Consider the following 22,000-nt stretch of genomic DNA (forward strand, 5'->3'; position numbering starts at 1 on the left):
CACGGCTCGCCCTGCAGCAGAGGCGCGGGGAGGGGGCTCGGGAGGCTCCTCGCCGACGCCTTCCAACCCAGGCGCCCCCCCTGGCGCCCCCCAATCCACAGACTACACCGGGGGGGCGTCACAGCTGCAGCCCCCTCCCCACCCCTCCCAGCCCCACGGAAGAATTTTTTTTGGGGGGGGTTAGTCTGTGTCATGGGAGGGAGGAGCGGGTGGAGCCCCCTCCTCCCCATTCGAGTTCCCTCCCCCTCCCCTGACCTTTGACCCCTCCCTGCCCCCCCCCCCCGCTCACCCTGAGGGCGGAGAGGTCGATGTCGTCGAGGCTGCGGGCGGGGGCCGGGTCGGCCATGGCGGGCGGGCGGCGGCTGCTCGTCCCCCCCCCCTCAGTGCTGCTGCTGCCGCGGCCCCATCTTCCTCGTCTTCCTCCTCTTCCTCTTCCTCCCTCTTCTTCCCCCTCACAGAGCGACGGACGGACTGACAGGCGCCAGGGAGGGAAATCAGCGCCGCACTGCGCAGGCGCGGGAGGCCGAGTGGGCGGAGGCTCTCCCGCTCCGCGCAGGCGCGCCGCAGGCGGCGGCCCTCGCGAGGCAAGGCGCAGGCGCGGCGGCGGGGAGAGGCGGCTCCCGCGCAGGCGCCTGGAGGGCGCGGAAGAGGCGGGGAGCGGCGGAAGTCACGACGCGGAGAGGGCCTGGGCGGCGCAGGCGCGGAGGGGGGTCCGCCCCGCCTTCCCGAGCGTGCGCGGAAGGCGAAGGGTGGCGGAAGCAATGGGGCTCAAAGGACGTGCAAGCACGTGCAGGAGGCGGGGACTTGCACGTAGTCGAACGCTGTAGTGTATGCGCGATGGAAGTGTGGCGGAAGTCGGAGGGGCGACGCTAGTGCTCCGAGGCGCATGCTCCGTGGAGCGGCGCGGGGAGCCGGCTTTTCCCGCCTTTTTCGTGAGGTGAAAAAGCCCCTCAGATTCGTCGCGTGAAGAAACTCAAGGGCCAAAAACACCTCAGGCGCCCAGACATTGTCCCTGTCGAAATCGATATTTCCACAGAAAACACCTCCTAATGCTGCCTAAAACAATTAAAACTGCCGCTCTCGTTTTAATGCATCAATTGGATTACTTCGTGTAATCTTAACCCTCCCGCTTCACAGGCGGCTTCTTAGCGCTTCAGAAATAACCACAGCGCCATCGAAAACAACACGGCCCAAAATAAAGATTGTATTTTCTGTTATTTTACTTCGTAAAATGAACACGCCACTTTGTTATTACTATTTATTAAATTGGATTGTTTTTTCCAAAACAAACCCGAAAGAGGTTTGCCAAAAGAAGAGGATAATAAAATCATTAATAAAAGCAAAAAATAAAAAATAAAGGTGAAGCAGCATTTTGGATATCTGGCCAGGCTTGTTTAAATTTTAAATAAAGATGGGCCCCTGTTACTGCTTTGAGGGAGACGGAGCAGATTCAGCGCCTGGACATATTTATGTTTTAAATATCCGACTGTTTGTCAATGCTTTTAAATTTAGAGAGCCAAACAAAGACCTGGAAGAGACCAGGGTTTGAATCCTCCCACGAAGGGGCCATGAAGCTCCTCAGGTCTGAGAGCGGCAACAGGACGTTGTGTTGTGTCATGTTGTTTAGAGGCAAAATTTGCTACGGATCCTCTCCCTCCTCAAATGTAGGCGATGCAAACGATCCGGATCAGCCCCATCACCCGTCTTAGAGGGTTGTCATATTTTGAAGAGAAAAGACGACGACGCGACGGCAGCCGTTCCAAGCAAATAAATGCAATTTGTCTCCAATTTTACCCCTGAAAATGAGGACCCGTCCTGGGAAAAGAGGACACATGGCCACCCTGCCACTGGACTATGGGGCAAAGAGCCCCCCACCTGCCTTGTTGCCATAGGAACGGCCAGAGCCATTTCCCCTCCTTCCCCCCAACATGATTTTTTATTTGAGTTACAATTTTTTTTACAAACTGACTTCCAGTTAAACAGTTCCACCTCCACCGCCTTTCCCTTCAAAGCTTTTCCTGCTGCGTTATATGCCAGTTTCTCATCTTTACAGAGCACAGTTGCACCAGATTTGAAACGGGCCAAGATATTTGCAGCCGTCTCCGGATCCCACTGGGAGAAATGGCGACAGAAAGTCTCAGGACTAATGGAATCTTTATTATCGCTTTAAAAGGGAGACTCTTCTTAAGGCACTGAGGAGGCAGCACTGTTCGTTTCTTGCTGCAACGGAGTAATGTTTTGCACGGTTCCTGCTGTTTCCGCTGCAGCCGAACCGGTTTCACACCCAACTTAAGGCGCCGGATTTAAACGGAAAGTGTTTCCGAAACAAGGGAGGTTGAGAGAAACTATGGGGTGCAAAAAATGGTGGGGTGCTCCGTTCCAACCCCCTAGAAGCTTTTGGATTTTTGGAAACTGAGACAGGACCTTCCTCGCTTAGGAATACAAAATTAGTGCCAGTGGAAGAGAAGTGTTTTGTGCCTTTAAACCAGGTTGGCGAAAGCCCTTAAACTAATTCGCAATGGCGGAAGTTACCCCAGAGGGCGGTGTCCCGTCACCCAGCTCTGGCCAAAGACAAGAGTCGTTCCTTGCCGAAGAATCCAGACAAGCCGGAGCTGCAAATGAGGGAGAGAGGCTCACGGGTCGCGTGCAGAGTGCAAATGCTCTCTGCATGCCGTCTCCTGTTTTCCCCTCGGGGCTCCCCCCGCCTGCTGCGTCAAGTCCACACCTCCACGGGGATCATGCCCTCCTTGCTGTTGCGAGGGGGCAGGAGATACTCCTCGGCCAGGAACTCCAGAGGAAACTGGACCAGGTGGCCTTGCACCTTCTGAAGGTGGTCCCGGGCCAGGATGGGGCTCTCGGAGGCCAGGCTCTTCTTGCTGATGTGATCTTGCAGGTCCCTCCGGGACTTGACGGCGTCGGTGGGGAGGCAGGAGAAGACCTGGCGGGGGGGAGGAATTGCGGGGAGAAAGAGAACAAAATGCCCAACGTTAATAATAATAATAATAATAATAATAATAATAATAATAATAATAATTTTATTTATACTCCGCCCTTCCCAGTTCAGAAAACCGGGCTCAGGGCAGCTAACAACAAATTTAAAACACTTAATTGATGCAAGAAGAAAACAGCATAAAATACAGTATAATACGTGAATAACAATTCAGAATTCAAAAATCAATTTAGGGGGGAAATCCATCCAATAAACATTAGATGATCTCCAGGGCTAGCTGGCTGAATTAGTCCTATTTGGGCCAGCGAGGAGACCAGGGGAGAATTAGCTGCTGGGTCCCAGAGCGGGGAATCTTCATAAAACGGGGAGAGGGAGGGAAGGAAGGGGAATAAAAGATCAGGCTAAGTTCAAATTGAAAGCCAGGCGGAACAGCTCTGTGTTACAGGCCCTGCGGAAGGAAGTGAAATCCTGCAGGGCCCTGGTCTCATGGGGCAGAGCATTCCACCAGGTCGGAGCCACCACTGAGAAGGCCCTGGCCCTGGGGGAGGATAGTCTGGCTTCCTTAGGGCCCTCTAAACTATGGTTATTCATGGACATTAAGGTCCTCTGCAGGGCAGACCAGGAGAGGCGGTCCCGTAAATATGAGGGCCCTGAGCCATTAAGGCGCAGGCCCTGTTGTTCAAGGAGGTACAAATACCTGTTGGAGTCGGGGTGTTGTCCCCAAGCAAGATCCTGCTCCAAGGGAAAGCTATGGGGCAGCAATGGGGAACCTAAGACCCTCCTTCCCGGGAGGATTTTAAGCAGAGGTCAGATGTCTGCCTCTCCAGGGCGCTTCCGTCATGATTCCCGCACTGCCAGGGGCTGGACTGGATGACCCCTGGAGGTCCGCTACACACCTTGTCGTAGATGCTGGTGTTGGACGAAGCTGTGGCTTGCCAGACGTCCCAGAAGAAGCGGTCGCTGAGCGGGTCTTGAATGTCCAGGTCAGAGGCCACCCCCAAAACGCACCTGCCGGCGGGGGAGGAAAAAGGGGTTTTGCCCAGGTCAGCGACACACAAAGCCGCTTCAGCCCCGGGCAGACTATTTGTTCTGGGGGGTTTAATTTAGAGAAGAGGCGACATGACAGCCGCCAATAAAGAGAGGCCAGGCAGGGAGAAACTGGAGAGAGGACAGTTTTGCTCCCTCTGTCAAAATAGCAGCGGAAGTTGTGGGCAACTAAAGAGGGTGGACGTTGGGAGATGCAGAAAGATAAAGTCCTTCTTCACACAGCCCCTCGTTGAACTATGGAACTCACCGCTGCAGGAGGCAGCAAAGCACTGACCAGGATGGCTTTCAAAGAAGATGGGGACCCCGAGTTCCTTCTCACCTGCACTGCTGTCCAGCCAGACTCCCGCAGTGGGGTGGGGGGTCTGTAGGCCCCATGGCCCTGATCCCTGACTCAGTTCCTCCCTCACCCCTAGAAGACAACCCTGTGCTAAAGAGTATATGAAAAAACATTGTTCTGGAGTAAGCCTATCGGTATGTAATGAATGATGCTCTGCAGGGTTAAAGAAAGAGAAAAACGGTGTAAAAACTATAAAGATCTACATTAGACACAACAACTTTGAAAGAGTAAAAATTTTGAGGTCTTAGAACAAAGAAAGGAAGTCAATATGTGTATATGTATGTAACGACTAGATTAGAATGATGATATGGTTTTATTTGTAGATGTGTGTGTTTTTTTTGTGTTTGTGTTTTTATTTTTTTCTTGTTTGCACTGTTTTATTTTGGATTCAATGTTTCTAATTTGTGTTGTAATTTTGCACTGAAAATAAAAAATTAAAGAAGAAGAAGACGAAGACAACCCTGCCGGCACCCACCTGAAGCAGTCGAGTCGCAGGCTCAGGGCAAACTTCCCCGCCTGGTACTCCTGCCCGCCCATGACGGAGGGCACCAGATCTGTGTCCTCGACCAGGACGGCCAGCTCACTGTCCCTCTTCCCCAGGAGACTCCGGTCGTTGATGTTGGCTGAGCCTTGGGGCAGCAGAAAGCAAGGGAGCCATTAAGGGAAATGGGGGGGACAGCCCACGCTGGATGCTGCAAGTGGCCTTCTGCAGGGAGAGGCATTCCCAGGGCCCCCCTCCTCACCAATGATGACGCGCCGGTCGTCCGCAATGAGCATCTTGCTGTGGATGTAGACCAGCTCCGTCAGGAGTTTCTCCCGCAGTTCCCCGTGCGTCCTCAGCCCGCAGAAGGAGATGTAGCTCTTCCAGTCGTCCCCCACTTTTCGAGGAAAGAGGGAGAGAGGTGGGTGTTAGCGGGACAGCGTTGCGCCCAGCCTGTGGGGGCTTCCCTTTCCGGTTCCAGGGGGTAAACTCTGGAGCTTGCAAAGAGCGCAGAAACAGGGGCGCTTCGGAGCATGTGCAAAGCGCCTTTCCCCTCTGTAGGGGTGCAGAGTGTGGGGGTCAGGTGGGATTGCTATGAGGAATTATGAAATATGGAGCAAGCCATTGTGTCCGCTATGGAAGCATTGCGTTGACTGGGTTTGATTCATTGACAATAATTTCTGATTGAATCCCACAGGCCTCTCTGCCATTTGCTTTCTCTACGCCTGACAGGCACGTATAAGCATTCTGAAACACAGGCCATCATCGGGCATCTTCAGTACATAAGGATAGTGGGTTACCTTCTCCGACCATAACGCAGTAAAGATGGTGATGAAGCAAACAACAACTGGCTCCTTCAGATGGAGAATGAATGACATCTTATTTGGAGATGAGGAGATTTGCAAGAAGGCCCAAAAAACTTTGAAAGACTATTTTGAAATCAACTTGAGGACTAAAGTAGAAAAAAGAATAATATGGGACGCAAGTAAAGCCGTGATGAGAGGATTTTTGATACAACAAAATACACTAAAGAAAAGAAGTCAAAATGAGAGGAAAGAGAAAATTTTGGAAAAGATAAAAGAAGGGGAAAGGAAACTAAGATTGAAACCAAAATCGCAAGAGATTTTAAGAGAAATTAAATTATATCAAACACAGTTGTCAGAGGCTCAGGAGCAGAAGAGCAGGGGAGAGAGCAGATAGAGAGCGGAGGAGAGGAATCAGAGGGGAGCGTAGGGGAATATGACAGTGGACCGAGAGATTCCATGAGCTTCTCCAGCGAATCAGAAGATTCCCAGGAGAGGGCGCCTATGGTAAGGGCGAGGCGAATCCCAGAGGGGACGATCCATAAACAAGGAACCAGAGGGGGGTCCCAAAGGAGCAGCGGAGGAGTAGGGCCAGTTCCCCCACCAGAGCACAGTGGGGGGGAAGAGTCACGTGAGTCAGGACCAGCTTCTCCTCCATCGGGGAGTGGGGAGACGGAGGGAAGGCCAGGTCCAGCTAGCCTCCCCGAAAGGGGGAGCAGTGACACAAGTGTAACGGTCAGAAGGAAAGTGGGAGGCTGCGCGCGCGCGCCAAGTTCAAATGTGGAGGAGCGCGGGACAGCAGAAAACCCGGATTGGGAGCCAGGTCCTAAAGCCCGAAAGAGGGGGGGGGAGGAGTCGGGAGAATCAGCGTCAGAAGAATCTCGGAGGGCAGAGACTCCGACTAGCAGAAGGACCCAGAGAAAGAAGGAACAGAGGAAGAGGTGGAGTAAAGCTAGAATCTTAAGCTGGTGTCAGGGGGGCGGAGATTCAGATGGGACTTCTACGGTCTGACGGATAGATGTAGCGTTGCGCGCTGCACGTCTGGAAATGAGACTGAACTTCAATAAAGACTTTTAAACTTGAGCAAGAAGCAGCGTTGGTCTTGTGTGAGCTGGGACCTTGGGCAGCGCTGACAACAGTTTATGGAACTGATGAATCAAGAAATAGAATGGAAAATTAAACAAATGAGACAAAAGACTTTTGAATCCGCAGATAAATGTGGCAAGCTATTGGCTTGGCAAATAAAGAAGAGACAAAAACTCAACACGGTAACAAATTTAGAAGTGGATGGAAAGAATATATTTAACCCAGCGGAGATTAGGAACTGTTTTCAGAGCTACTTTAGACAACTGTATACACAAGGGCCGCAGAAAGAAATGGACATAGAACAATTCCTCGAGAAAAATGGGCTGAAAAAGATTTCTCAGGAAAGTAAGACAATTTTGAATCAGGAAATATCAGCACAAGAAATAGAAGGTGCCATCCAAAGTATGACGTTGGGCAAATATCCCGGACCGGACGGACTGACTTCCAAATACTACAAAGTTTTGAAGGAAGGGTTATTACAACCTTTGAAGGAAGTCTGTAATGAAATTATGGAGGGGAGAAGGGCACCAGATACGTGGAGGGAGGCTTACATCACACTTATACCAAAGACAGAGACTGAAAAGACCCAACTTAAGAACTACCGACCCATCTCGCTACTAAATGTGGATTATAAAATCTTTGCTGATATTTTAGCAAAGAGATTGAAAAGAGTTTTGATGGAGGAGATTCATGGGGACCAAGCGGGCTTTCTCCCGAAAAGGCACTTGTCGGACAATGTAAGGAATATAATTGACATTTTGGAAAAGTTGGAAGTGAATATAAACACTAAGGCAGTTTTGATATTTGTGGATGCCGAGAAAGCCTTTGACAATATATCTTGGAGTTTTATGCTGAAGAACCTCCGGGGGATGGGGGTAGGTCAAGGGTTTGAAAATGGTATAGGTGCAATATATTCTGAACAGAAAGCAAAATTAATTGTAAATAATGTGGTTACAGAAGAGTTCAAGATTGAAAAAGGGACACGTCAGGGGTGCCCTATCTCCCCACTACTTTTTATATCGGTCCTGGAGGTTTTGCTAAATATGATTAGGAAGGACCAGTTGGTTAAAGGGGTTCAGGTCGGAGCTAAACAATATAAATTGAGAGCATTTGCAGATGACCTGGTACTCACATTACAAGAGCCAGAAGCTAGCACGAAAAGAGTTTTGGAAATAATTCAAGAGTTTGGTCAAGTGGCAGGATTCAAACTGAATAAGTTAAAGACTAAGGTATTGGAGAAAAATCTAACACTGTTTGAAAAAGAAAGGTTTCAGAATGTGACAGGGTTGACTGTGGTTAAAAAAGTGAAATATTTGGGGATAAATATGACAGCTAAGAATGTGAATTTATTTAAAGATAATTATGAAAAAACTTGGATAGAAGTGAAAAAAGATTTGGAGATTTGGTCAAATATGAAGCTTTCCTTGTTAGGTCAAATTGCGGTTATAAAAATGAATGTATTGCCAAGAATGTTGTTTCTGTTCCAAGCATTTCAAATAATGGATAAGACGGATTGTTTCAAGAAGTGGCAAAAAGATATATCTAAATTTGTCTGGCAGGGCAAGAAGCCCAGAATAAAATTTAAGATACTAACGGATGCAAAGGAAAGGGGGGGATTTGCCCTGCCAGACTTCAAACTTTATTATGAAGCGGCAGCTTTCTGCTGGCTAAGAGATTGGCTACTTCTTGAAAATACAGATATCTTGGATTTAGAAGGTTTTAATAATATCTTTGGGTGGCATGCATATTTGTGGTACGACAAGGTTAAAGCACACAAAGGTTTTAAAAACCATATTGTCAGAAAAGCACTACTAAATGTCTGGACTAGATATAAAGATCTGTTGGAAAACAAAACCCCAAGGTGGTTGTCGCCAATGGAAGCTAAGGCAGTTAAAAAGCTAAATATGGAGTCTAAATGGCCAAGATATTGGGAAATTCTGGAAAAGGAAGGGGACAGACTGAGATTGCAGAGCTTTGAGAAATTAAAAGGGAAAGTGAGAGATTGGCTGCACTATCATCAAATAAATGAAGTGTTTAAAATGGACAGTAAAATTGGCTTCCAGGTGGAAAAATCAAAATTGGAGACTGAACTGTTAGAATCCAGCACTAGAAATTTGTCAAAAATGTATAATTTGCTGCTGAAATGGAATACACAGGATGAAACGGTTAAATCAAGTATGATTAAATGGGCTCAGGACATTGGTCATAACATTATGTTTGCTGACTGGGAGAAGTTGTGGACCATCGGGATGAAATTTACGGCATGTAATGCCTTAAGAGAAAATATTATGAAGATGATCTATAGGTGGTACATAACCCCAGTCAAGCTTGCAAAGATTTACCATTTGCCTGATAATAAATGTTGGAAATGTAAGGAAAAGGAAGGTACATTCTTTCACCTCTGGTGGACGTGCCCGAAGATTAAGGCATTCTGGGAAATGATCTATAATGAACTGAAAAAGGTACTTAAATATACCTTCCCTAAGAAACCAGAGGCCTTTCTCTTGGGTATGGTCGGCCAAGGGGTGTTAAAGACGGATATAACTTTTTTTATGTATGCTACAACAGCAGCAAGAATACTTATTGCGAAGTACTGGAAGACACAAGATCTACCCACTCTGGAAGAATGGCAGATGAAGGTGATTGACTACATGGGTCTGGCAGAGATGACGAGCAGAATCCGAAACCAGGGAAGAGAAGCAGCGGAAGAAGAATGGAAAAAATTTAAGGACTATTTAAAGAAATATTACAAAATTAATGAAAGCTAAAATGATGTTGGATTAGAAAATAAATGGTTACTATTAGTAATGGATAAGATAAGGAGAATAAGGAAGACCAAACTAAATTAAAATAAGGGAAGATTTGCTGAATAAATGATTAGAAATTGGAATACAGAAAAGGGAGGCATGAGGAAGTCGGAGAAGTAAGGTATAAGAAAATAAGATCTGAAATTGTACCTGTTTTTTTTTGTTTGTTTGTTTGTTGTGTTTATTGTATTGTATTGTTATGTTTCTGTTGTTATAAAAAAAATTCTTTAATAAAAAATTAAAAAAAAAAAAGGATAGTGGGTTACTTTGATGTAGTTTAATCTTTAGGTAGATCTTAAGGGCCAGGAAGAGAGTTCACAAGGAGATGGTAAATACTGCCATCCTGTCTCTCCTGCTTATTCCTGTTTATGACCTCTGGGGTTTTGCTGAATGCCTTCCTCCTGGGTTCCTATTTATTTAGCCTAAACATGTATGCATGCTCAAATGGCAAATAGTTCTTTGTAGTTAAGAGGCTTCCCCTGATCTGACTTTGTCCCACGTGGGTTTTTTTGAAATCCTCAGAGGAAATCTGATTGGTTCTTACGAACACTGTCTTAGAAGTTCTTTTGTGAATAAAACGACCTGGGCCGAGGGGTGGAGAGGAAACCTCCTCCCAGAGCCTCGTGTGTATTCTATTAATCCTTCCTTGCTTTGGGAACACTACACCCCTCGGCACTGTGGAACCTGATTCTTGAATTGCATGGGGTCGGAATAGATGACCCTCGGGTGCCACCACGATTCTGTGACTTAGCCCAGATAGTACCTGGGATTGTAGGAGAGGGATTTTTAGCTAGGGGCAGCATGGCACAGCCCCACAGCAGAACCACAAGCCCCCTTAGGAGTCTTTCTGACTACGGTTGGCAGAGAGACACCCTGTCCCATGCAGCCTCAGGCGAAGAGTTCTGAGGTTTCCCCCGTATGTTTGGGGCTAGGAGGGGGCAGAAGAAGGCTTATCTTGCCACCCGCACTTACTGACTGCCTTGAGCCGGCTGACGATGGATGCCTCCCCGCGGCAGAGCGTCCTGGGAAAGAGGACAGCGGGAAATCAGACAGTGGAGTCGCAGGGTGTCCGTCCCCCCCCAATGCACCTTCATCCTGACCACCCCTGTTGCCCCCCCCCAGCTCTAGATATGAACCCAAAGCACCCTGCTGAGAATGGGGGATGTGGACAGACCCTCCCAGCCTGTCTTGGGGACCCTCCTTGACACCTTGAGATAGGGTGGGGTGCAGGGCCAAGCACCTTGTGAAACAACATATTAGGGGAAATGGGGAATTGCGGCGGCAGGGGGGGACAATCTACAGCGCAATCGCATCTTGCGCAGGGGTTTCCTTCCAAGGAAATCCTGGACACCCAAATCCTTGGAGCTGCCCCATGGCTAGGGGGTGAGAGAGGTTGGTGGGGGACCCAATACCCTCCCAACCTAGTGCTGAGCGGGCCTTGCCCCCAAGCAAGGTGGCGAGAAAGCAGGAAAGCTCTTTTCAAGTGGACCTGCTGCAAAAAGAGAGTTTTTAAGCTCTCTTCCTTTCTTAAGCTCAGTGTGCACTTAAGCTCAGTGTGCTGGGTCTGGGAAGCTCTGAAAGATCTGGTGGGGATCTGTGACACTTGCACGAAATCTCACGGGAACCTGAGAAGATGGTGTGAGATCTCACAGGGATCTGGGAAGCTTGCACAAGATCTCGGGGGGATCTGCTTTGCTCAGAACTGGCACACTGAGCAGGCTGTGTCTTTAGTTGCCTTCCACATTCCCACCCACCCATCCTGCACCTGCTCCCCCCCCCCCGGCCCCACTTCCCAAACTCACCTGTAGGTAAAGTGCAGAATAGCCTGGATGGAGTTTCCTCCGCCCTGGGCGATGTCTCCCTCAAACCCAGGCAGCAGCGGGAGCAGGACAAAGACCCGGAAGGGCTTCTTCTCACTGCAAGTGTGGGAAAAACCCCACCGTGGTTACTGGCTGTGGCCCCCGGAAGCACTTCCTGGCCCCCTGAGTCCCCCACAAAAAACACTTTGCACCTTTGCACCTGGGTGGGATTGCTTGGTTTTTTGTTTTCCCCATTTTTAAAATTGTTCCCCCCCCCCATACCAAAACCATTATTACAAAAGTAAATATCAATTAGGGGAAAAGAGGAAGCCATCAACCACAGTCCTTTTACAGAAAACAATAAAACCAGCAATACTTTGAAACATGCAAAGGTTCAAGTACTGAATGCTGGTTAAAATTCACACTGGCTTTCTAAGCACCTGGACAGGCTTGTCGAAGCAAGATGTTTTTCAGCAGGCGTCGGGAAGTATACAGCTGAAGGCTGACATCAATAGGCAGGGAGTTCCAGAGTGTAGGGGCTGCCACACTATAAGCACAAATTATACCTGCTCCCACCATAACAGCATTTCAGGATTCAGGTGGCATTGCAGGGGGTTGGAGTAGATTACCCTGGGGGGGGGTGTCCCTTCCAACTCTACAGTTATCTATACAGTGGTACCTTGGAAGTAAGTATTCCGGTTTTCAACGTTTTTCGGAAGCCGAATGTCCGATGCAGGTGTCGGCTATTGTTTCCGGCACGCCTGCACCAATCAGAAGCTGCGCCTTGGTTTTCGAACATTTCGGAAGTCAAACTGACTTCCAGAATGGATTAAGTTTGGCGCTTTTGTTTTTGCTATTTATTTTGCGTTTTTGAGGCTTTTTCGGTTAATTTGTTTTTGTGATTGTGTGGAACCCAGTTCAGCTACTGATTGATTGACTGATTGTGTGACTGCGGAGATGGATAAAAAGCCCCCCCCCCCAATCCAAACAATGACTATCAATGCAGATATGAAGAAAAAATAATTTTAATTTTTATCATCTACAATGCTGTCTTATTTATTTTATAGTACAGTACGTTGATTATTGCTTTCATTTTATGGATCAATGGTCTTTTTAGATAATAAAAGTCATGTTAAGTTGCTGTTTTAGGGGTTGTTTTTAAAAGTCTGGAACAGATTAATCTGTTTTGCATTGCTTTCTATGGGAACGCGCGCCTTGGTTTTCAAATGGACTTCCGGAAAGGATTAAGTTTGAGAGCCAAGGTACCGCTGTAATCAAAACAAGGGGCTCCAATAATTAGATCCACATTTCATTTTTCTTAATTCATTTAACCCTTCTCCAGCTGATCCTATTTTTCCTTTTTTTAAAAAAGCCAAACAATTTTATAGCTAGTTGGAACTGATCTATCAGATCTCTAGCCATTTATAAAAGGAATAATCAATGCACATTTTTTTTGCCAGGCCGGCATTCGTGTTTTGATTTTATGGAAGAGCCTCTGAGCCGAGTTAGGGAAGGGGGCAACTTGAACCCGGAGGCCTGGAGTGTGCAACGCAGCCCTAGAAAGGGAAGAGGTTTGCCTCACTGAGCATGCGCAGAGTGCTTACCCCGCCCCCTGCTAATGCAGCCATTGCAGCCAATCTCAATTTGAGCCAAAACAGGGACAGACCTGTGGGCAAGCAGCACCCGGTCAACAATGGCGTCTCCCACGGTGTTGATGACCGAACGCCCGTCTGCGCAGCTTATGAAGAACTGGTTCTGGGGCAGGAAGAAAAGAGGGTGCAAGGGTGAGGGAGGAGAGAGAGAGAGAGGGAGAGAGAGAGAGGTGTCTGTGCTGCAAAAGACATAAACAGAAACCCCCTGCCTTTCCCTCCCAAAACCGGGGCTCCTCTTAGCTGCCTGGGGACATAAAGGTAAAGGTAAAGGTACCCCTGCCCGTATGGGCCAGTCTTGACAGACTCTGGGGTTGTGCGCCCATCTCACTCAAGAGGCCGGGGGCCAGCGCTGTCCGGAGACACTTCCGGGTCACGTGGCCAGCGTGACAAAGCTGCATCTGGCGAGCCAGCGCAGCACACGGAAACGCCGTTTACCTTCCCGCTGGTAAGCGGTCCCTATTTATCTACTTGCACCCGGGGGTGCTTTCGAACTGCTAGGTTGGCAGGCGCTGGGACCGAGCAGCGGGAGCGCACCCCGCCGCGGGGATTCGAACCGCCGACCTTTCGATCGGCAAGCCCTAGGCGCTGAGGCTTTTACCCACAGCGCCACCCGCGTCCCTAACATGTGCCTGGGGACATGTGTTGCATTAAAAAAAAGCTGCACTCTGCCCTTCCTCAGAGACCCTCTTGCTCATCTGTTATGTACTGAAGTTCTCACCCTGGGCCAGCAGGGGGATACCTTAGACAGTTTTCACTCAGGTCCACATATGCAAATAAGGGATTGAAAGTGACGTTCAGTGATTGGATAGTTACAGAAAGTTGTTACTGTTGCGTTGTAGTGGAGCTCTATATAAGCGGGCTGGCTGAACCCTTCAGCCCAGTTCTGTTCTGGGCCTGTGAATAAACAAGAGCTGTCTGAAGAATCGCTGTGTCATCTGATATGTTCACCCACAACTTAGCATCATCTGCACTCCACTCTACGGTTCCAGGGTGGGTTGCCACCTTAAAAGCAGTTCAAAGCGAAGAGAGTTCCTGGGTTGCATGCAGAATGAACTAGGCAAGGCGATGTGCATGTCAAAATCACATCTCAGCAAGCAATATGGTATTGAGAAGGTTCCCAAGAAGATGTTTTAAAATCTGTAAATGCTGGTTGAGAGTGTGTAGGCAACGCTTGCAGAACCTTTAGAAGCTTCTGGAGAAGCAGCTGAGCAGATTTTCTAGGAGCTAAAAGCATGACTTCCTTTGCCCTGCAAAGCTCCAACAAATATACGAAACAGCCCAGATGGTGCAAAATATGTGAAAATTAGCAAATCCGCACAATTTGGATTCGTTAGAGAATTTTACTTTTCTGGGCTTCCCACTATTTAGCGGGAAGAAATTCCAATGAAAATCCTCGTTATTACATATTTTTGCATGGCTGTTTATTTGTATATATTTTATATGTGGATGTTTTATGACGGCCTATATTTGTAATTCCTGATAAAGGTTTGGCAAAGTAAAATAAAATATACTAAAATAAAAGCAGCTCAAAGCAACTCACAGTCACGGAAATAATGACACACTCCTCTACTGCCCCACCCACAAATTTGATTTTTTCCCCTGACTCCCATTTCCCCCATCCTTCTCCTTTGGGCCCAAAGGAAGAGGAAGATGAAGAGGTCTCAGTCTCACCCCCCTCCCTCTCACCTGTCCCAAGACCTACCTCAATGTACAGGTAATGCTGGCTCTCTTTGATAACGCTCAGGTAGGCGTTGTAGATCGAGTGTTCATGGAGGCCGGCCGACCAGCGGTCCACAGAGCGCAACACCTGCAGGAAACGGAGGGAGGCCAAAAAATCTCTTTTTTTTTTACCGTTTCCTCTCCTACAGCCACAGAACGACAGCCCTGCGATGCAGGGCAGGCCAAGCAGGAGAAGGTGCAAGATTGAGCCCGGCCCGGCTGGCCTGGGGCCCTTCCTGTTTGCCCTCACCTTTCCACGCACCCCTCGCAATTCCCAGACATTCTGTGTCTGAAAACCAAAAACAGGAGGTCTTGCCGGGGTTGGACTAAATGACCTGGGGAGGGCCCCTTCCAACTCTACAAAAAACCAACCTCAAAATCCGATAGGGCTGCGAGAATATCTTGCTGGATCACGTCAAAGGGGCGCCCATCCGGTCTAGTATCCTGTCCCTGCGGTTGCCAGGAGACAGGCAGGTGTGGGGGACTCCCTGGTCCAGAATGGGGCAATTGTGCCCCCGAAGGACCAGGTGCGCAGCCTGGGAGTCATTCTGGACTCACCGCTGTCCATGGAGGCACAGGGCAGTTCTATGTCCAGGTCAGATGTCCACCAGCTCCATCTGGTACGCAGGATGAGACCCCACCTGCCCGCAGACTGTCTGGCCAGAGTGGTGCATGCTCTGGTTATCTCCTGCTTGGACTACTGCCATGCGCTCTACGTGGGGCTACCTTTGAAGGTGACCCAGAAACTGCAATTAATCCAGAATGCGGCAGCCAGACTGGGGACTGGGAGCGGCCGCTGGGACCACATAACACCGGTCTTGAAAGATCTACATTGGCTCCCAGTACGTTTCCGAGCACAATTCAAAGTGTTGCTGCTGACCTTGAAAGCCCTAAACGGCCTCGGTCCTGTATACCTGAAGGAGCGTCTCCACCCCCATCGTTCTGCCCAGACACAGAGATCCTGCTCTGAGGGCCTTCTGGCGGTTCCCTCCCTGCGAGAAGTGAGGTTACAGGGAACCAGGCAGAGGGCCTTCTCGGTAGTGGCGCCTGCCCTGTGGAACGCCCTTCCAGCAGATGTCAAAGAGAAAAATAACTACCAAACTTTTAGAAGACATCTGAAGGCAGCCCTGTTCAGGGAAGCTTTTAATGTTTAAGAGGTTATTGTATTTTAGTGTTTTGTTGGAAGCCGCCCAGAGTGGCTGGGGAAACCCAGCCAGATGGCCGGGGTATAAATAAATTTATTATTATTATTATTATTATTATTATTATTATTATTATTATTATTACCAACCAGGTGCCCAGGATGGGAAATCTGCCCACCCAGAGAGTGCCACCCAGCCTCTCACCTGAACGTTGGCGGTCTGAGCTCCGGGCACGATGAACGGTACCTGCAGGGGTGTCGCTCTAGAGGACTTGGGGAGCAGGTAGGGGTAGTCCTGCCCTTTGTATTTGGGCTTCACAGTCTGGAGAGGGAGAAAAGCAGGAGGAGGGTGTTAACGGAAAAATCCGAGGGCTCCCTTGGACAAAAAGCAAGACACCAACCAGGATAACTTGGAGCAAAACAGCAGCCTGTAGGCTTGGCCTTTATTGACTGTTGCAACAGGGTGCTCCCCTCACTTGCAGGTGAGAGGAAGGACCCAGAAAAAATGCTGTGCAAGGCCTTATAAAGACTTTTGAAATTCCCCTCCTCTAGGTCAAGCCCACCCCCAGAAACATCACACCTACATCACAGAAAGGAGGGGTTGAGGGAGGAGTTGTGGTGGTAACCTGAGTGTCCTGTCACCTGGCCGGTTCCCCCCTTTCCCCCGCCCCATGAGTACTTTCCAGGTGACAGAGGGGAGTTGGCAGTTTCCTGCCCCCAGAGGGAAGAGCTGATTATTGTCTTTTGTTCCAGTCCCTGCTGAATCCACTCCCATATGCAACTTCTGTGTGATCTTGATGGTCTTCTGTCTGGGACCATCAGGGTTGGCATAGCAACTGGGCAGGGCTCCTGTGGATGTGCTGGGATGCTGAAGGGATTATGGCTGGCCTGTATCAAACCTTCCCCATTTGGTAGTCCTTCCTTCATGGAGTAAAATAAAAGTGGAACAGTGCAAATCCGATGCATGGTTGATTTTCTATGAATTTATAACAGAAGCGTAGCGTATGTAGTGTGTGTGTGTGTGAAGTTTGTACAAACTGAATGATTGGGGGGGGGTTTCCTGCTACAAGGGTTTGCCACAACAGCTGCGAGAAAATTACGAGTGAAGAATTGGAAGAAACAAGATCTAACAACTATCGAAGAATGGCAGATGAAGATGATGGACTGACCGGGAGACTCCGAGACCATAGAGAAGAGACGGTGGAAGACGAAGTTTCAAGAATATGTTAATATTTAAATCTTAGAATAGCTTTGGAAGCGGATATAGGCTGTAGGGTTAGAAGCAGAAGTGTATTTTAAAAGTATTATTTGTAAGTGATAAAATGTGAAGATCTTTATGGTAAAAGTAAGTGTGATAAAAAAATATGGTTAAAAAATACGATATATGTAAACTGCTAAAGATGAGGTAAAGTGAAAATTAGATGGGGGGGGGGCTTGGGAAGCCACCTAACAATGTTTAGAAAAAATAAGGATAAGACAAGAATTGGTTTGTATTGTTTGTTTTTCTGATTGTGTTGCTTAGTTGTGTTATAAAATGAATAAAAAAAATTGGAAAAAGAAAGGAAAAGAAAGGAAAATCAGGAGGGGGGGACACCCCCCCAGAAGCACCTTTGCCCAGCAGAGGCGGCCGTGGAGTCCCGGATCTGCTGCACTCAGACAGTCTTAACCCTGGAATTGTATTTATTTGCAAGGGGGGTTATTGGCTGGGGGGGGCAGAAGAGATATTTGTTGGCTCTGCTAGCAGATCTGGGGGTGGGGGGGGCTGTTCAGCCCCACCATCTCTACACACCTTCCTCTCAACATGCACCTGCACACACCTGGAGGGCTGCCCCACGGAAGACGGAGCAAGCGACCGTATTTTTCGCTCCATAAGACGCACTTTTTTCCTCCTAAAAAGTACGGGGAAATGTCTGTGCGTCTTATGGAGCAAATGCGTTGTCGGTCGCTGGCTCCCTTTCTGCCCCCTTGCCCAGGCCTCCATTGCTGAATGTTCTGCAGACAGAGGCTGTTTGTTTCCCCAGCGATATGTGACTATTATCTGCCTGGAAACTGTAGAAACAGCTCTCTTTTCTTTCCTAAAGAAGCTGCAGAACTGTGAGTTGAACCCCATAAAAACAGGATTTTTTTTCCTTTGCAAAGTAAGCTGCACAACTGTGAGCTGGTCCTTATGAAACCGGGGCTTTCCCCCTTTCCTTCTCTAAAAACTAGGTGCATCTTATGGTCAGGTGCGTCTTATGGAGCGAAAAATACGGTAGTTTCGGAGGGCAGGATCCAAAGTGCAAGAAGGGAGATTTCAACTGAGCGGCAGGGGGGAATTTCAGAGAGGAAGAGCTGCTGCACAGCGGAAAGGGCTCCCTTGGAAGGGGAAGATGGACTCTCCTTCCTTGGAGCTTTCCCAACGGAGGCGGGACGTTCAACTGCCAGAAAGTCTTACATCGCAAGGTGGTTGGGCTGGATGACCCTGGGGCAGGTTGTGGGGGTCAGGTGGGACTGCTAGGAGGAATTATGAAAATATGCATCAAGCCATTGTGTCCGCAATGAAAGCATTGCGTTGACTGGTCTTGATTCATTGACAATAATTTCTGATTAAATCCCACAAGCCTCTGCATCTCTGCCCATTTTCTCTACTGTCCATTTTCCTTCTCTCTGCCTGACCATCACATAGAGCATTTGACACAGGCCAGTTGCTTCACCAGGCATCCTGGGCCATAAGGATAGAAGACAGCTCTGATGTAGCTTTTGTTGACATCACCTTGCCGACAAAGGTCCGTATAGTTAAAGCCATGGTTTTCCCAGTAGTGATGTATGGAAGTGAGAGCTGGACCATCAAGAAGGCTGATGGCCGAAGAATGGATGCTTTTGAATTATGGTGCTGGAGGAGACTCTGGAGAGTCCCGTGGACTGCAAGAAGATCAAACCGATCCATTCTGAAGGAAATCAGCCCTGAGTGCTCACTGGGAGGACAGATCCTGAAGCTGAGGCTCCAAGACTTTGGCCACCTCATGAGAAGAGAAGACTCCTTGGAAAAGACCCTGATGTTGGGAAAGATGGAGGGCACAAGGAGAAGGGGAGGACAGAGGACGAGATGGTGGGACAGTATTCTCGAAGCTACCAGCATGAGTTTGACCAAACTGCAGGAGGCAGTGGAAGACAGGAGTGCCTGGCATGCTCTGGTCCAGGGGGTCACAAAGAAGCGGACACGACTAAACGATTAAACAACAACAGCAGCTTTTGTTAGTTTTGTTGATCTTTAGGTAGATCTTAAGGGCCAGGAAAAGAATTCACAAGGAGATGGTAAATACCACCTGTCCGTCCTTTCCTGTTTATGACCTCCAGGATTTGCTAAATGCATTCCGCATTCCTCCTTGATTCCTATTTTATTTACTCTGAACTACGTATGCATGCTCAAGTAGGAAATAGTTTCTTTGTAGTTAAAAGGATTTCTCTGATCTAACTTTGTCCCACGTTTTTGAAATGCCCAGAGGAAATCTGATTGGTTCTTACAAGCGCTGTGTTATACGTTCTTTTGTTAATAAAAGGGACCTGGGCCAGGTTGGGACAGATTATTACTGGCACTTCCTCCCAGAGTCTTGCTGGGCAAGCCTCGTGCGTATTTTATTAATCAGAGTCCAATTCTTCCTTTGCCTTTGGAATGCAACAGGGGGTCATAGCTGTCAACTTACAGAGGCCAGCAGCCTCGAAAATAAGGGATCAGCAGCCAAAATAATGGATTTTCAGGGCACAGGTATGTTCAACTTCTGAGCCCCTCCAAGCCAAAGGCAGAAAGCCCAGCCAGCAGCCAAACGAAGCCTCAAGCGGTAGTTCCCACAGCGCAGCAACCCGGCAAAGGGTACGCAGCAAGGAAAACCACCGTCACTTCTCTGCTGGGAAGCGCTGAGCAAAGGCGAGTCCCCAGGCAAGGCGGCCGATTTGATTGGCACAAGGCATGCAAGCTCCACCCCCCCAGTCGTTCTCAGACTCCTTATTGGGTGAGCAACACAGCCAAGCAACACAGTTGGAGCCTCCCTCCTCCCTGGCCGGCAGGGAGGGAGGGAGGGAGAGGAGCTGCTTCCTTTGAAACCCGGGAAATTTAAGGGACATCATCAAGAAGGGACAGCAGCAGGACTAGGCGCTGGGATAAGGGAGTTTCCCGCCAAATAAGGGACGGTTGCCAGCTATGCAGGGGGTCCCTCCCCACCTGACAATTCTGCGATTCTCTGCCTTTCTGCGATTCCGCGACTCACCTTGGTGAAGTTCCATCGCTGGATGAAGTGCCGCGCAACGTCCCGTGCGGCCAGGCCGTGAACGGCCACCCCAACATCCCTCCATGGCATCCGCGGAGTCTGGCACCTGTCAATGAAATCTGACCCACACCTGCCGTTAGCCCCCCTGGCAGCAGGATCGGGGGGGGTGCTGGGGCCCTGGAAGCCCCCGCCATCAGGCCCCTTTGGGCCCGATCCAGCAGCCAGGCTTAAGGGGCATTGCAAAGTGGAGACACCGCAGAGGCTGGCAGAATCACCTCCTCCATCCATGCCTCTGGGGGCTTCCCCACACACCAGACTCAGTGATGGACCATGGGGCTTTGTTTTGGGGGGACGGGAATATGCACGGCGTAGTAGGACAGAGACAAAGTTTTCTTCCCTTTCTCCTAACACTGTTCTTGAGTTTGTTTTAAAATCATTTAAGGTTTATGATTTCTCTGTTTCCTTCTGCGGAAGCTGAACACTTCAGTGAAACGAGGTTTGCAGCCGGCATCCTGTTAAGGCTTGGCTCAATTCTAGGTTTTCCTTAAACTTGCTGATTTTTGTTATTTGGTTGAATTCTACAAGATAATATTTCCAGTCGATTCCTTCTCGTTTCGGGGATTTCCCACGGTATTTCATTTGTTTTGTGTAAGTTCTCGGTTCTGTGACTGTCTTTTTTCTACTGCAGTGGACCCCTGTGGCAGCTCCCAGTTTTGGGGTGGGGTGGGAAGGGAAACGTGGTTTTGGGACACCCCCGCTTTACCCGGGTTCGACCCCCTCACTCACCTTCGAAGGGTCTGTCCAGCTGCACCCAGTCCTTGGCAATGAGGTTGCTGTAGTCCTTGCCGAGCCAGAGGCGCTGGTTGGTGGCCAGGTCAACAGGGGCTTCTTCCCCCCCTGGAAGGGCAGCCCCTCCGCCCTGAGAGAGAGAGGGGGTCAGCGGGGGGAGCAGGCGGCTACCAGCGTCCCTGTGGGGAGGGAGGGGGCGAAAGAGGGAGAGGGAAAGCAAGAAGAGGAGAGGAGGAACGAGTCAGAAACAGATGAGAGGGAGAAAGAGGAAAGCAAAAAGAGGGCGTTCCTGGGCTTGGCGGCCACTAGGTGGCACCCATGTGCCTGCTCTGAACCCGCTTGCCTGCCAGTCATTGGCCCAGCATGGCTGTGATGTCACAGAATCAGAACAGCAGCTGCAGAGGAAAAAGAGCGGCAGAACTCGAAAGAGGAAAGCAAAAAGAGGGCGATGGAAGCGTTCCTGGGCTTGGCGGCCACTAGGGGGCGCCCATGTGCCTGCTCTGAAGTCGCTTGCAGCCATTGGCCGAGCGTGGCTGTGATGTCACGGAATGCAGACGAATCAGAACAGTAGTTGCAGAGGAAAAAGAGTGTGGGAACTCGCACCCAGCTCATGAGCAAAGGGCATAATCCTGATGGCACACAGGGAATAAGGCCTGAAGGGAGACTTTTGGGAAGATGCAGACAATTTGGTGCTTGGCCAACGCGTTTGGGGGCTCAAAGAGAGCCAAGAGCGGAGAGGAAGATATTGAGAGGGGGGAACGAGACTGGGGGTCTGCGGAAAAAGGGGGCAGCAAGGAGAGGGACCCCCCCAATGCTACCTTGGGGGCCCGGCAGTCGTCACCCTCTAGGTCTGCCAGGTGGTACTCGTGGGTGTCCCAGCGCCCATAGGCCAGATCCAGGCCGCCCAGGAAGGCCACAGTCTGGTCCACCACCACCAGTTTCTCATGGTGGGCCCACAGGAAGATGATGGAGGAGACGTGGTCGGGGTGGCGCATCACCTGTGGTTGGGGGGCAGAGAGACATTTCGGGGTGGCTCAGTCCTGTGTGCGGGTCTGGGAAGCCCACCCAGCCACCCTCCTGCCCCGAGGCAGTGTGGTGTAGTGGTTAGAGGGTTGGACCTGGGAGACACCAAGGTTCAAATCCCA

The 22,000-nt window shown here is 49.5% G+C and overlaps 2 protein-coding genes across 10 annotated transcripts in view; both read right to left on the reverse strand.

Moving 5' to 3' along the window:
* The window catches only part of MINK1 (misshapen like kinase 1), a 60,567-nt gene extending 60,148 nt beyond the window's left edge, over positions 1-419 (reverse strand). For 8 of the 9 annotated variants that reach the window (XM_053363119.1, XM_053363117.1, XM_053363116.1 and 5 more), the window contains exon 1: positions 290-418. In XM_053363119.1, coding sequence (XP_053219094.1) covers positions 290-346 — 57 coding nt within the window. In that variant the 5' untranslated portion in view covers positions 347-418. Of the gene's footprint in view, positions 1-289 lie in introns of all 9 variants that reach the window. The other variant, XM_053363113.1, reaches the window with a different exon arrangement.
* Positions 420-2,137: 1,718 nt separating this feature from the next.
* The window catches only part of PLD2 (phospholipase D2), a 38,505-nt gene continuing 18,642 nt past the window's right edge, over positions 2,138-22,000 (reverse strand). The window contains exons 13-24 of the mRNA XM_053363120.1: positions 21,674-21,853; positions 20,853-20,985; positions 20,067-20,185; positions 16,028-16,144; positions 14,665-14,769; positions 12,977-13,065; positions 11,314-11,427; positions 10,484-10,533; positions 5,078-5,212; positions 4,810-4,963; positions 3,847-3,958; positions 2,138-2,938 (exon numbers count right to left, since the gene is read on the reverse strand). Coding sequence (XP_053219095.1) covers positions 2,714-2,938; positions 3,847-3,958; positions 4,810-4,963; positions 5,078-5,212; positions 10,484-10,533; positions 11,314-11,427; positions 12,977-13,065; positions 14,665-14,769; positions 16,028-16,144; positions 20,067-20,185; positions 20,853-20,985; positions 21,674-21,853 — 1,533 coding nt within the window. The 3' untranslated portion in view covers positions 2,138-2,713. The remainder of the gene's footprint in view (positions 2,939-3,846; positions 3,959-4,809; positions 4,964-5,077; positions 5,213-10,483; positions 10,534-11,313; positions 11,428-12,976; positions 13,066-14,664; positions 14,770-16,027; positions 16,145-20,066; positions 20,186-20,852; positions 20,986-21,673; positions 21,854-22,000) is intronic.

Source organism: Podarcis raffonei, chromosome 13 (genome assembly GCF_027172205.1).
Source record: "Podarcis raffonei isolate rPodRaf1 chromosome 13, rPodRaf1.pri, whole genome shotgun sequence".
Taxonomy (NCBI): domain Eukaryota; kingdom Metazoa; phylum Chordata; class Lepidosauria; order Squamata; family Lacertidae; genus Podarcis; species Podarcis raffonei.